The sequence below is a fragment of the Onychomys torridus genome, chromosome 20 (genome assembly GCF_903995425.1).
Source record: "Onychomys torridus chromosome 20, mOncTor1.1, whole genome shotgun sequence".
Taxonomy (NCBI): Eukaryota; Metazoa; Chordata; class Mammalia; order Rodentia; family Cricetidae; genus Onychomys; species Onychomys torridus.
In genome coordinates, this window is record NC_050462.1 from 46,109,084 (window position 1) to 46,121,932 (window position 12,849).

General features: G+C 54.6%; 1 protein-coding gene across 1 annotated transcript in view; it reads right to left on the bottom strand.

Moving 5' to 3' along the window:
• Lrp1 (LDL receptor related protein 1) overlaps positions 1–12,849 on the bottom strand; it is an 80,479-nt gene that overhangs the window by 40,081 nt on the left and 27,549 nt on the right. The window contains exons 11-20 of the mRNA XM_036169737.1: positions 11,846–12,082; positions 10,465–10,645; positions 9,290–9,512; positions 7,838–8,039; positions 7,509–7,634; positions 5,307–5,447; positions 5,070–5,195; positions 4,530–4,646; positions 4,102–4,182; positions 2,354–2,521 (exon numbers count right to left, since the gene is read on the bottom strand). Of these exons, the coding sequence (XP_036025630.1) occupies positions 2,354–2,521; positions 4,102–4,182; positions 4,530–4,646; positions 5,070–5,195; positions 5,307–5,447; positions 7,509–7,634; positions 7,838–8,039; positions 9,290–9,512; positions 10,465–10,645; positions 11,846–12,082 (1,602 nt within the window). The remainder of the gene's footprint in view (positions 1–2,353; positions 2,522–4,101; positions 4,183–4,529; positions 4,647–5,069; positions 5,196–5,306; positions 5,448–7,508; positions 7,635–7,837; positions 8,040–9,289; positions 9,513–10,464; positions 10,646–11,845; positions 12,083–12,849) is intronic.

Genomic DNA, 12,849 nt, shown 5'->3' on the forward strand with positions numbered 1-12,849 from the left:
CACCGTCCCAGGTGCTGGCAGAGACTAAGATCAAGTTCCCGCCCCTACATAACTTAGGGTCTAGTGGAGGGAGACAGATCGAGGCTCTGACTTCGAACAAGGACACACGCTGTGGAGACAAGACCAGTAATGGTGCCGGCCTCGTGGGGTGATATTTCAGACAAGACTGTCGCTAGGCCTCTGAGCAGAAATCGTTTGAGCAGGGACAGGAATGAAGTGAGCGGGAACCACTGAGATACCTGGAAACTGGAGCCAATGGAATCAGAGTCGGGAGGAAGGGGGAGCAGGCAGAGCACGGGTCAGAGGTGGGTGAGTGAGGGGCCCAGAGGTCTCAGCAAGTTATTCCCTGTGTGCAGAGAACTGGTGTAGCCTGGGGGCCGGGTTGGGGCACAAGCTCACTGGTCCATCGGACCCCGTAAGGCCGGCAGCATCACAGAAATGCCAGCCAAGTGTGAACACTGGCCAGGTACTGGGCTGGGTCTTAGTGTGCCCTCGGCTCCATCCTTCCAGCCATGACGGGCCTGGGACTCTCTTCTCTGGGTCTCAACTCTCACCAGGTGCCTATGAGCTGACTCTCCTTCCCTGAGGGGCCTGAAGTTCAGTGCAATCTAATTTCCTTCCGGGGTTGTCTTTGAAAAGTGTCGCCAACATTGTACCACCTCCCAAAGCTCTCCACTGCCTCCCAGGTCAAGCCTCGGCCTGACTCTCACATGCTATTGGAAGCTGCCACTTCCGGAGTAGCCACTGTCCCTTGTCAAAGCAGGAGGCTTCTCTCACCCGACTGCCTGCCTGTGGTCTTCAAGCTGCCCTCCCCCCCATAGAAGTCTCACACTCTCCTACAGTCGAATCACCAGCCTCCTGAAGGGTCTTAGGCCCATGCCAGCTCAGAACTACAGGCTAACTATGGCTGCCAATCAGTCTCTGATCCCACACACCAGGCCCCACCCATCCCATCTCCACAGATTGCCTGAAGGAAGGAGTCCAGGCAGAGGAAGACATTCATCCAGGTCTTCCCAGCTTATAGGGCAACACCTGCTTCACACAGCCTGTAGGGATTCCTTCCTACACTCCCAAGTCCTTTTTAGAGATGATCCTGAAGACTGAGTTACTGTTTCCTGATCCTCCCGTGACCCTCTTGGTTCTGTCTCTCAGCTGGATGCACAGCGGCTGGCCCATGGCATCCAGTATTCACAGTTCTAACTCTGAGGCAGAGACTGTAGCAGGTGGGCAAGGGGCCACGTAAGGCTTGAAGAAATGTCAAGCCTTAAAAGGATGCTGAACCACCCACCACACCTGTCAAGGCCGCCTTGTTTGGCAATAGTGTCTTTGCCGATTGAAATCACTGGGGCTTTGGGGTCATAAAGCCTAATTAACAGTGTTAATGTCTCTATAAAAAGAAAAATGCAGAGCCAGGGTCAGGCCCACTCAGGGAAGACACTACCAGATGGTGAAGATAGAGCAAGGATAAAGAACCTAGCACAAAGGAGGCCAAAGGTTTCCGAAGAAGCAAGGGACAAGGGACGTGCTTTCCTTCATGGGCTGAGGAGGAGCCAGCCCTGAGGACAGCTTGCTCTCCAGGACTGTGTGTGTAGCAGTGAGCTTCTGTTGTTTAAGACGCTCAGTTTATGGCAATGTGCTACAGAAACCTTAGGAGACTAATATGCCTGTGTTAAAATATAGTAAATTTCACAGGGGGGCAAGAAGGCATTTCGGACTTTTCCAAAAGCCAGAACAATCGTAGCTCTGCAGTGTTTTATGACAGTGATGGTCCAGAGCTAAGAAACCAACACCCCCAGAGAGGGCCTGTCCCTCCAGGAATCTCAGCCTTCTCTCCTGGGCACTGGGTGGGTTCCTTCCAATCCTCCGTACTCCTCTTTCTTTTGGAGACAGGGCCTCACTCCACAGCCCAGACCTTGTATCTTGAGATGGATCCTCCTGCCTCAGCATCTCGTGTGGTGGGATTATCGGTATGAGCCACCACACCTGGTTAAACGTCCGGTCAGCCCTGCTTTCCCAGACACATCCCTGTGCTGCGTTTCTGTGCCTACCTCACTAACCCCCCCACTAATCGGGGCCGCCCGCTCTTACCCCACTTTATAAGGGAAACTCAGAGGCCCACAGAGATGAAGCAACTTGCCCAAGGCCACTCAGATAACAAGTTGCAGAACTGCAAACCTAAGGCCACCCGACAGTCAGGCCCTCAATCTCAACAGTGTGTGGCAACGGTCTGCCAGCAATCTCGTCTTTTCCCGTGAGACTGGAGCCTCCTCAAGGACAAGAGGCAAACCTCAGCGACCTCCGGGTGGGGCGGGTGGCTGGCTGGGCTGAGTGAGTGCCGGTCCAGAGGGCTCACCCTGGTTGGTGCAGTTGGCGTGCGTCTCGTCGCTGTAGTCTCCGCAATCATTGTCCCCGTCGCAGGTCCAGTGTTCAGGGATGCACCGACCGCTGTTGCACTTGAACTGGGTGCTAGAGCAGGAGTGGCTGCAGCCGGCCTCGTCACTATTGTCCCCGCAGTCATTGTCTGGGGCGAGGGGGGGGGGAGGGGAGAGTGGGAAGATTTGGTCAGCAGGACCACCTTTCCTGTGACTCCGGCTCGGCCCACTCTGCCCCCGCATTCCCGCCCACAGCCCACCCCACCCCCACGGAGAAAACAACAAACCGCAAAGTCACAGAAACTGCATAGACTGCAGCATGCACCATGGCCCACCGGGTGGGGAGGGCAGGGGTGGGCTCCAGGAGGACCCTCCCCCCTTGAGTCTCAGAAAGCTGAGGGTGGGGACATCCTTTGCAGCAGAGTGTGGGAACAGGAACCTCTTGGGGGCCAGGTAGAGGTTCCTCTGGTTTGGGAGAGGAAGGAAGGCCTAGGTGTGACCTTGCTGGCTGGAAAGGCCTTTATCCAACCATACTCCGAGTTTGGACACGGCCAGACACTGGCCCTGGGTGTTGACTCCCCGGGGTTCGCCTGTAGCTGAGGTTAGGGAATTCTGAAGTAGGTGTCTGGGTGAACATCCTGCCTCCTAAGCCCTGGGAGTGACTTCCTCTCGTACTAACAGGCCTCACAGAGACTGCGTAGCCAGTCCTCTGGAGTGTGCTCCCCGTCCCCTGTGACTGGATTTGCTTTTCCTCCCCAGGTCTCAGAGCCCTCCATATCTCCTGTGGCTTTCTCTCCTCTGGACTGCCCTGTGTCCTCTCTGCCGCCTCGACCCTGTGATTTCCACTCCTGACTCCTGTGTGTGTGTGTGTGTGTGTGTGTGTGTGTGTGTGTGTGTATGTGTATGCGTGCGCGCCCTGGCAGCTCTGGGCCGGGGAGCCTAGGGGACTGGGGTTCTGGGGTGATGGTGCATGTGCTTCTATGCACTGACCGGCAGGCTCAGGACAGGTCTTTTCATCAGAGCCGTCCCCACAATCCTTCTCTGAAACACAGAAACCGCCAGGACGACCATTGGCACTTGACACACAGCAAGGAAGAGGGTAACGTGGCACTGACCCAACCCATCCTCACACGTGAGCCAGGGCTGGAGTCACCAGGACAGCCCATCACCACAGCACAGCACAGCACAGCACAGCACAGCACACGACAGGACAGAGCCCGGCACACACAGCACACGACAGGACAGAGCCCGGCACAGCACACACAACAATCACTTGCATGTGTGATCACGCACACCCAAGGCCTCTGTGACTCAGGGCTGACATCACCTGGTCTATGGCTGACCTCCAGGCGTGCTTCCAAGCCTGAAGCCCAGAGCCTGGGGCATGCAGTGAGGACCCCGGGAGATAGGGATGTAGGGAGAAGGGGACGGGCACTAGGCTCCTTGTTTTCCCCTCTAATCCTCTCTCAACTTTCCTCAGCCCCTTGAATCCTGCCAGAGGGGTGGGCAGCTCTGCCCAGCCGAGGAAGGAACGATGCACAGCAGAACCTTGGTGTCCCCATGGAATTTCTGGCTCCTCCTCTTTTCTCTTAGCCAATCCCTCAGGGGTTCAGTGTCCTGCAGAGAACCCCAGCTTGAGTCTAAGGTCTCGCCCTTCTCCATCTGGGGCCTGGAGGTGGCTCCTGGCTTTCCTAGGAGCAGCAGGAAGGAGGAGGAGGTCGGCTCTTACCATTGTCACATCGCCAGTTGATGTTGATACATCTGCCATTGTTGCAGGTAAACTGAGTCAGGGGGAAGCAGGTGGGATAGGCTGTCGGGGAGAAGGAACAGTTGAGTCCGGCCCTCAAAGTCACACATTCTCACGCTGAGCAAGTGGTGAAGGGGGGACCCTCCCTTACATGAGGAGGAGCCTTTAGCCAGATGGGGGTGAGAGGCTCACCAGGACGCTGCTCATTCACCCCTGCTAGGCACCAACGTGAGCACTGAGCCCCGCCCCCGCCCCCCAATCAACTCTGTGATGGCGGGTGCTATTATTAGACCCCTGCTGTGGACAAAACTCACCAAGGCCACGGAGATAACTTACACAAGCTTCTCCAGCCCCCACCCATGAGCTGCCCCTCCCCTCGGCCAGCCCGGCTTCCCTGCTGTCCCTCTTACCACAGGAGGCTGACTCATCAGAACGGTCCCCACAGTCATCGTCCAGGTCACAGGTCCAAGAGATGGGGATGCAGCGGCCGCTGGCACAGGAGAACTGGTTGGGTGGGCAGGTGCGAGCTGGGGGGGGATGGGGGGGGTGTGTGGGGGGGGGAGGGCAGATGTAAGTATTCATCATCCAGTCCTCTCTTCCTGTCCTCCCCTCCCCCATCACCTTCTGCTCCCATGTCTGTTCTGTTTGAGGTGTTCTTTTCTGGTGTCCCCCAATCACACCTGTGCCTGACTCCATCTCCCAAGGGGTCTCTGGGATCTTTGGGAACAGGCTCCATCCACATTTCTCCTCATCTCCATCTAGAGTTGTACCCGCTTCCCCATAAACCCAGCTCCGTTGGTCTGTCCATCCTGGCAGGGAACGGTAGACCCCTGTCTCCTGCCCAGGGCCCCTCCCCTCTGCTCTGAGCACACAGGCTCTTTCCTTTCCTTCCCTAGGCTTCCCTGTCTCCCCGGAGCTGGCTTCCCATCTACGGTGGCCCCGTTCCACACCTGAGCAGGTGGCATTGGACTCATCCTCGCTGTTCCCACAATCGTTATCTCCGTCACACAGCCAGCGGTTGGGGATACACCGGTTGTTCTCACACTTGAACCGGTCCGAGGGGCAGGTGTGTTGATCTGGGGAGGGCGGACAGGTCAGGGGTCAGCGAGAGGGTAGAGTCTCCAGGTCTCAGGTCACTCAGGGCCAGGCACTTCCAGAGGCCACCAGGGGTGGGAAGGGTGACTCACGGCACAACGCCGGGGCCTCGTCACTGTTGTCCAAGCAATCATTGTCCCCATCACACTTCCAGCGCTCCTGGATGCAGCGGCTGTTGGCACAGGCAAACTCGCCCGGCTGGCACTGGGGTGGGGGCACGTAGGATGGGTTCGCTGTGGGCACCACAGGGGTGGAAGGGAGGTTAGACCCAGGCCGTGGTGCTAAGACTCCCGTACGTCTCTTTTGATTTATTGTTTTTGATAATATACAGAGTAACATTTTCCCCCTAGTACATAATCCTCCACGAGCATTATTATAATATTTGGTTAGACGCGGTAACTCTTTGTCAGGCAACACGGCAATTTCTGTATCTCCCTGAAGTGTGAGAGTCAGTTTCCAGAGAGCCCATTACCACACATCAGAGATTTGTGTGGTCCACGGCAGACTTCCTGAACCGCCCTCAGGAGTCATCTCAGGGGTCCCCAAGGTCCTGCCCTGGGCTTTCTCTTTCACAAATCCATCAGCTCCACCGCAGGAGTGAAGACAAGCCCCAGACCTCTGCATGCTCCACCGATCCTGTCCCCATCGGGGATACCTCGCCATCACTTCCGCCTCAGCATCTAAGCAGGCCTTTGCCTATGCAGATGGTAACCTGGAGCCCAGACTGCGGTGTCGGCTGCCCTGAGCTCTGCACTCTCCATTTCTCTCCAATTTCTAAAACTTCTCCAGGGTCCCATGGGTGGCCAGTTCTCTCTCCTCTACTCCATGGACCACCGGGCCTGGAAGTTGCTGAGTGTGCCCTTTGCTCCATACCGTGCTTCTGGGCTATTCTTCCCCTGCCTTCCCAGAAACCAGTGCTGACCTTCTGAGGACGTTCCCTGTCATGGTTAAGGACGCTGCTCCTGGTCCAGTGATACTTTCTCTTCATCCATTCCCGCCTCCATTTTGTTTGTTTGTTTTGTTTTTTGTTTTCTCGAGACAGGGTTTCTCAGTGTAGTTTTGGTGCCTGTCCTGGATCTCGCTCTGTAGACCAGGCTGGCCTCGAACTCACAGAGATCCGCCTGCCTCTGCCTCCCGAGTGCTGGGGTTAACAGCATGCGCCGCCGCTGCCCAGCCCTGTCTCCATTCTTCTATTTATTTATTTTTTGCCAGAGCTGAGGACCGAACCCAGGGCCTTGCGCTTGCTAGGCAAGGGCTCTACCACTGAGCTAAATCCCCAGCCCCCTGCCTCCATTCTTAATGATGACAACGTCCAAAGACAATTCTGATACCCTGGTCCCTCTTGGTTCCACGGTCTCTGCCAATGTGCTCAACCTCAGCTGACCTCCACCTTGCTCTCAGCTGGGTCTCTACTGACCCCTTTTTCCTTTTTTCTTTCTTTTATTTTCCTTTCATTTTGTTTTTGAGAGAAGATCTCACTACATAGTCCTGACAACTTGGAACTTTCTCTGTAGCCCAGGCTGGCCTGGAACTCAGAGATCGACCTGAGCTCTGCCTCCCGAGTGCTGGGACTAAAGGTGTGCGCCACCACCGCCTGGCTACTGACCCCCTTTTCACTCCTGGCGCTGTGATAAGAAAATGATTCCAACTATGGGAAAGGGTGAGTAGGTGAGAAGTGCAGAGGGTTTTTAAGAAATGGAGTCTGGGGGTCAGGTTCTCAGGTCTGATTGTCTATGTTAACTCGGGGCTCAGTGTCTTCACTTGTAAATAGGAATAATAAAAATGCCAGCCCCCAAAGCGACGTTTCAGGGAATACGTAAGTTACTACATGGGAAATGCTTAAAACAGGTAGTCTTTGCTCAGTGAATGTTGGCTGTGATTATAAAAAAAAACAAAAACTGAAAACGACCTCATACTGTAGAGGTTGTTCTCTGCAAAAGTGGAGAGATGGCTGAGTAAACGACTGGACATTTAGTAGAAGGTCCAGTTTGGCCATTAAAAAAACGCGCCACCATACCCAGCCTACAGTAATTAAAGTTAAAAGGAGTTCAGAATAGTTTCCTCCCCACATGGCTGTCTCATTCCTCATTCATTAGCCCTGATCTTCCAGCTCTTTCAATCTCCACCCCCAGTCTGCCTTTAGCCTTCCTGAAGTCTTCCCTTGCTTCCTGTCAGCCCCATAGGGCCCCTCTTTGCCTCCTTGATCTCAGACTGAGACCTGAGCACTCCTGCTACGTGGCATTCTGCTGCTGGAGCTGCCTGCCCATCCTTGCCCCGCGCCAGACCCCTCATACCCAAGCAGGTGACACCGTCTGCATCCAACACCTGGTCCTCAGCACAGGCACACTGGCGGCTCCCGGGCGTGGCTAGGCACAGGCTGCTACAGCCTCCATTATTGACCCGGCATTTGTTGGTTCCCACTGCAGGAGAGGGGAACACAGGGGTGGGGCGGCAGAGTTAGGGAAGGATGTAAGAGGAGGTCAGGAGAGGAAGATCGTGTTGAAAGAGAACACAGACACGGGACAAGGCGTGAACAGAGTCGGAGGACTTCTCAGAAGCCTGAGATCGGAGCCCAGGGTCCCATCCGACCAGCCCACCGTTCCCTGCCTAGACCAAGGAGTACCTTGCTGCTGCTGGGCATCATACATTCGGATCTCGAAGATAGGAGGTCGCTCACTGCGCAGAAGGGTCACAGTGGGGGGTGTGCCTGCTGCACCCCGTTCCAAGCGGTAGACACTGCCACTCCGATACTCAGTCCAAAAGAGGTAGTTGCCATGGTGACACAGGCCAAAGGCATGATTCAGTTCAGGACCTTCGTACACAATCTAGGAATGGGGGGGGTGTTTCTGAGGAGGCGGAGGTAACTAGAGATGCCTGAGGGATGCTTAGGGGCCCCAGTAATGCCGACTCCTTCAGGTGACCCAGAAAGACTGTCCATACTGTCATCTCATCCGGCCATTCATACTCCTTTATGGCTCACACACGCTCATGCACACGCACACATACACACCAGCCAGTATTCAGCCATTCATTTTTCCATCCAATAAACATTTATTGGGATCCATTTTTTTTGTTTGTTTGTTTGTTTGTTTTTTGAGACAGGGTTTCTCTGTGTAGCTTTGGAGCCTTTCCTGGAACTCACTCTGTAGCCCAGGCTGGCCTCAAACTCACAGAGATCTGCCTGCCTCTGCCTCTGTTTCCTGAGTGCTGGGATTAAAGGTGTGCATTACCACCGCCTGGCTAACATTTATTAAGATCTATTAAAGGCCACTCTGGGGCTGGAGAGATGGCTCAGAGGTTAAGAGCACTGACTACTCTTCCAGAGGTCCTGAGTTCAATTCCCAGCACTCACATGGTGGCTCACAACCATCTGTAATGAGATCTGGCACCCTCTTCTGTATACTAAATAAATAATAAATCTTTTTTTTAAAAAAAAGCCACTCTGTGATAGGTACTAAGAACAAATTTGCCTTTGAGTACCCATTGTCTTCTGGATTGCGTATGTAGGTAATCTGGGGGAAGAGGGACCAGGAGGAGCTAGGTGGATCCCCAGGAAGCAAAGGCTCAGGAGTAGAGGTCTTACAATGAGTACCAGGAATCAGACTGTCTAGTGTTGCTTGTTCAAAGAGTGTTGGGATGTGGAGAGGAGGAGACACGAGACCATAGAGGTGGCCAGTAGCTGTACTGTGACGGACCTGATAGACCAGAGTTTGGTCCAAGACCTAAACACCAGCATAACTCTTGAAGTACAAAACCACCCAAGAGAACAAACATGCACAAAATGCTGTCCCTCAGCAGCTCACACTTTGGTGCATGACTATACCAAGTGTGTTGTACATGGATGTGCAAGAACAGAGGTGAACACATACTGTGAACATGAGCGGTCAGATGCAGAGAGACAGTCTCAGACAAGCAAGTCAACACGCACAATACACAAACACACAGGTCTGCACATCTCTAGAGCCATGAGTAAACATATAAGAAGCACACAGGCCTGGACACACACACACAGCCACGTTCTCATGGAGTCTCCTGCACAGACACAGGGTTCAGCAATGCACACATGCCTGCCCACCTTCCGGTCTGTGCCATTGAGCAGTATGGTCTCGATTCGGTCGTAGAAGGCATCAACCCAGTAGAGGCGCCCAGCTGGGATATCCAGGCTTAGCCCATTGGGCCAAAGCACTGTCTTGGAGGTGACAAAGATATCTCGGTGTGAGCCGTCCATCCATGCCCTCTCCAGCCGCCCTCGCCGGCTGTCCTTGGGGTCCTCCTCCCAGTCTGTCCAGTACATCCACCTGTTGGCAGTGGCTGGTCAGCACCACACCGTCACCCTTGCCTCAACAGCCTCTCTTGTGCGTCCAGTCATTGGATGGCATCCAGAACTCCTCCCGGGGGTCTCTCTGAGCTGTTTATCCCCAACCACACATTGCACTTCCTCTGGCCTCCATCTAACAAACCCCTGGTGAGTGCGTGCCTCCTGGAGCTGGGTAAGCCTCTGGCAGAGACTAAGGTTCCCCACCCCTGGGGAGCGCACATCCCGCCAGAACCAGGTAGCTCAAGAAGGCTGTGTCAGGAAAGTGATGAGATCAGAAGAAAATGAAAAGTTATGGGGTGGACAGCAGCCAGCAGGGCAGCAAGGAGGGATGGAGAAAGGGTGAGGGACGGCCGGCTTCTCCAAAACTCAATGCTGACAAGAAAAACTAAATCCGCTGTTATCTGGCATTTCAGACAGCACACAATGGGGAGAGAACTACTGGCTATGGGAAGATGTAGGCCCAAAAAGCACCGGGCAGGTCCAAAGGCACAGGGCTGGCGGGGACCAGAAGAGAGCTCTGTACTAGGAGAGCCAGAAGCAGACTTCCGGGTACGCGTTATAGTTTCGTGTTCTACCCTTAAGACGGACGGACACCTGTTCTCTTTTCCAGGCTCCCCTTCCTGCTTCAGTGGCCTGCCTGCCTGCCTCCTCCAGGCCCCCTGCTTTGCTGATTCCCTCCCCCAGTTCTTTTTTGTTTTTGTTTGTTTGTGTTTTGGTTTTTCGAGACAGGGTTTCTCTGTGTAGCTTTGCGCCTTTCCTGGAACTCACTTGGTAGCCCAGGCTGGCCTTGAACTCACAGAGATCCGCCTGCCTCTGCCTCTGCCTCCTGAGTGCTGGGATTATAGGCGTGAGTCACCACCGCCCAGCCCTCCCCCGGTTCTGAGATGAGCATGGCCCCCACTTCCCCAACCCAAGGCCCCGGGCAGACTTACCCATTGAGTGGATCTACCACAATGGCCCTGGGGTGCGTCATCTTGCCTTCAATCAGAGTCTTTCTGGTCTGGGCAGCTTTCTCCAGCCTGGCCACGCTAATGGTCTTCTTGGGACCATCATCAGTCCAATAAAGATTGTCTCCCATCCAGTCCACAGCTACGCCCTCCACATTGTGAATGCCTGTGGTGGCGGAGGGGTAGAGAGGGTGATGGGGGTGAGCCTTTGAGTACGCAGGAAGCAGGGAGAGATGGTGGCCGGGAAGGGGAAGTAGGAAGCACCTGGTGCCCCGAATGGTGGGTAGCGGGGGAAGAGCGGCTGGGGACAGACCCTTTAGGTTGTCACATCTGTGTTGAGTCATTCTCTGAGAACAGAACGGGGCAGCCAGGTAGCTATGCAGTTGATGTGGGCTCTCAAATGAGGGCATGTCAGAGGCCTGTGCTTAGGTGGACAGCTGAGGCAATACGGACGGGCTACTTGAACAAGTGTGACGCCATGTCCTAGGCCTAAAATCCCTGAGCTCACAAAATGAATAAATTAGGAAGTAACTTTTCCCTTAGCCAAAGGCTTCATCTTAAGTATCCCCTAAATAGCAGTTCCCCTGGCAAAGGGAACCCCAACCTTTTCCTGACTAGGAGTTACTTCTGATTTCCACACAGTCTTATGATTGCTGACTGCTGAAGTTCTCTTGAGTTGTGTGGAGGGTGGGGAGCATGGCGCAGGGTAGTGACTGGCATCAACCAGATTGACTGATTAGGGAACCAGATCCCAGGGCCCTGAAGTACAGATCTGAGGCAAAACACACACAGCCCAGAAGCCTCCACGGGGATGGCTCTGATGATACTCCACAGTGGCCCTGCCAAAGTGGGTCAGAGGGAGAGACTGGATGGAATTAACAGGACACGGTTTTCTCAGGCCACATAAAGGTGCAGGTCCCCGTGGCCATGAGCTCCAGCTGCACATACTATGTGTGTGTACACTTGTGTCTGTGCTCCATCTCATCTGGCAGGCCCAGCTCCGATTCAGGGCCTCAGGCCTCTCCTGGCTGCGTGTTGCAGACAGCTCCAGGCAGTGGCAGGGAGACAGACCATGGCAGAGAGCCAATGGCAGAGAGACCCTAAGTTTTCCCAAGGGCTGGCCAAGGCGGCCCACACTGCCTAACCCATCCATCCTCCTGATTCTTTTTGGCTCAGCCAAGAAAGAGGTCACACAGAGGTCAACCTGTCTATCCCCTCATCTCCATGCCAACCAGCCCAGCCAGCCAGTCAGCAGAGGACTCTTCATGCTGTGAGGGAGATGTCTAAGCCTCTGATGTCTTCTTGTTCTAGGCGCCACAGGCCTCCAGAGTACCACCCACACACCTCCCACTCCTAAGGCCCTTACCATCCTTCAGGATGGTCTCCCGCTCAGTGCCATCAATTTTCTGGCGGCCAATGAGGTAGCTGGTGGTATCGGCAAAGTAGATGAAGCCAGTCTCCGCGTGGAAGTCCAGAGCCCGTGGATTCATAAGGTTCTCAATGGGGATCATGTGCTCATCTGGGACCTTGGCCCCCATGTCCATGCCTCTGATGATGCCTGGCCGGCCCTTGCCATACACGAGGAACAGCTCATGTTCAGGCTCTAGGGCAGGCACAAAGGGCACAAAATTAAACACGCACACACGCACGCATGCATGCACATGCACGCACATGCTCACACGCACACACTGGTCACCACCCAACTCGGGAGTCTGGGTCTGAGGAGCCGCAGTGCGTTGGCTGGGCGGAGTCAGGAGAAATGGAGTAGACAGGGTGCTGAGTCAGTCAAAGAGAACACAGGATAACATGTTCAACTCTAGTCCCAAGGCTACTGTGCCCTGGGATGGGAAGTCAGAGAAGGGAGGCTGGTCCCTTTTACTTCCACTATTCAGTAGTGAAATTCGGGACCTAAAAGGAACACTTTCAAAATAGGTTGGAATCTGGTCACTTTCCACTTCCTCCGCCACCATCCTAGCCTAAACCACATCACTCTTACCCAGGCCTCAGAAATAGCCACCTGGCTTCTTCCCTGCTGCCCAGCCTCTGCCCAGCACCGAGTAAGCTTACACAGTATGAACCCGATCACCCCCTTTCTGTCCACAGCGACCATAAGCGTCTCATCCCTTCATTTACAGCATGCGGCCCCACAGATCGTCTCGGCACACTGCACCCTACCGCGGCCTCAGGACCTTTGCACTGCACTCCTCCAGAAGCTCTCTTCTCTCAGGTAAGTCATATGGCTGGCTCCCCCGCTTCATCCACAGAGAGCTTGGCTTAGATACCACATCCTCAGAGAGGTCCCCACTGTCACAACTTGTTTCTATTCTCCCTCACACACCCTTCATTGCCAGAAGGGTATCAAACACCCAG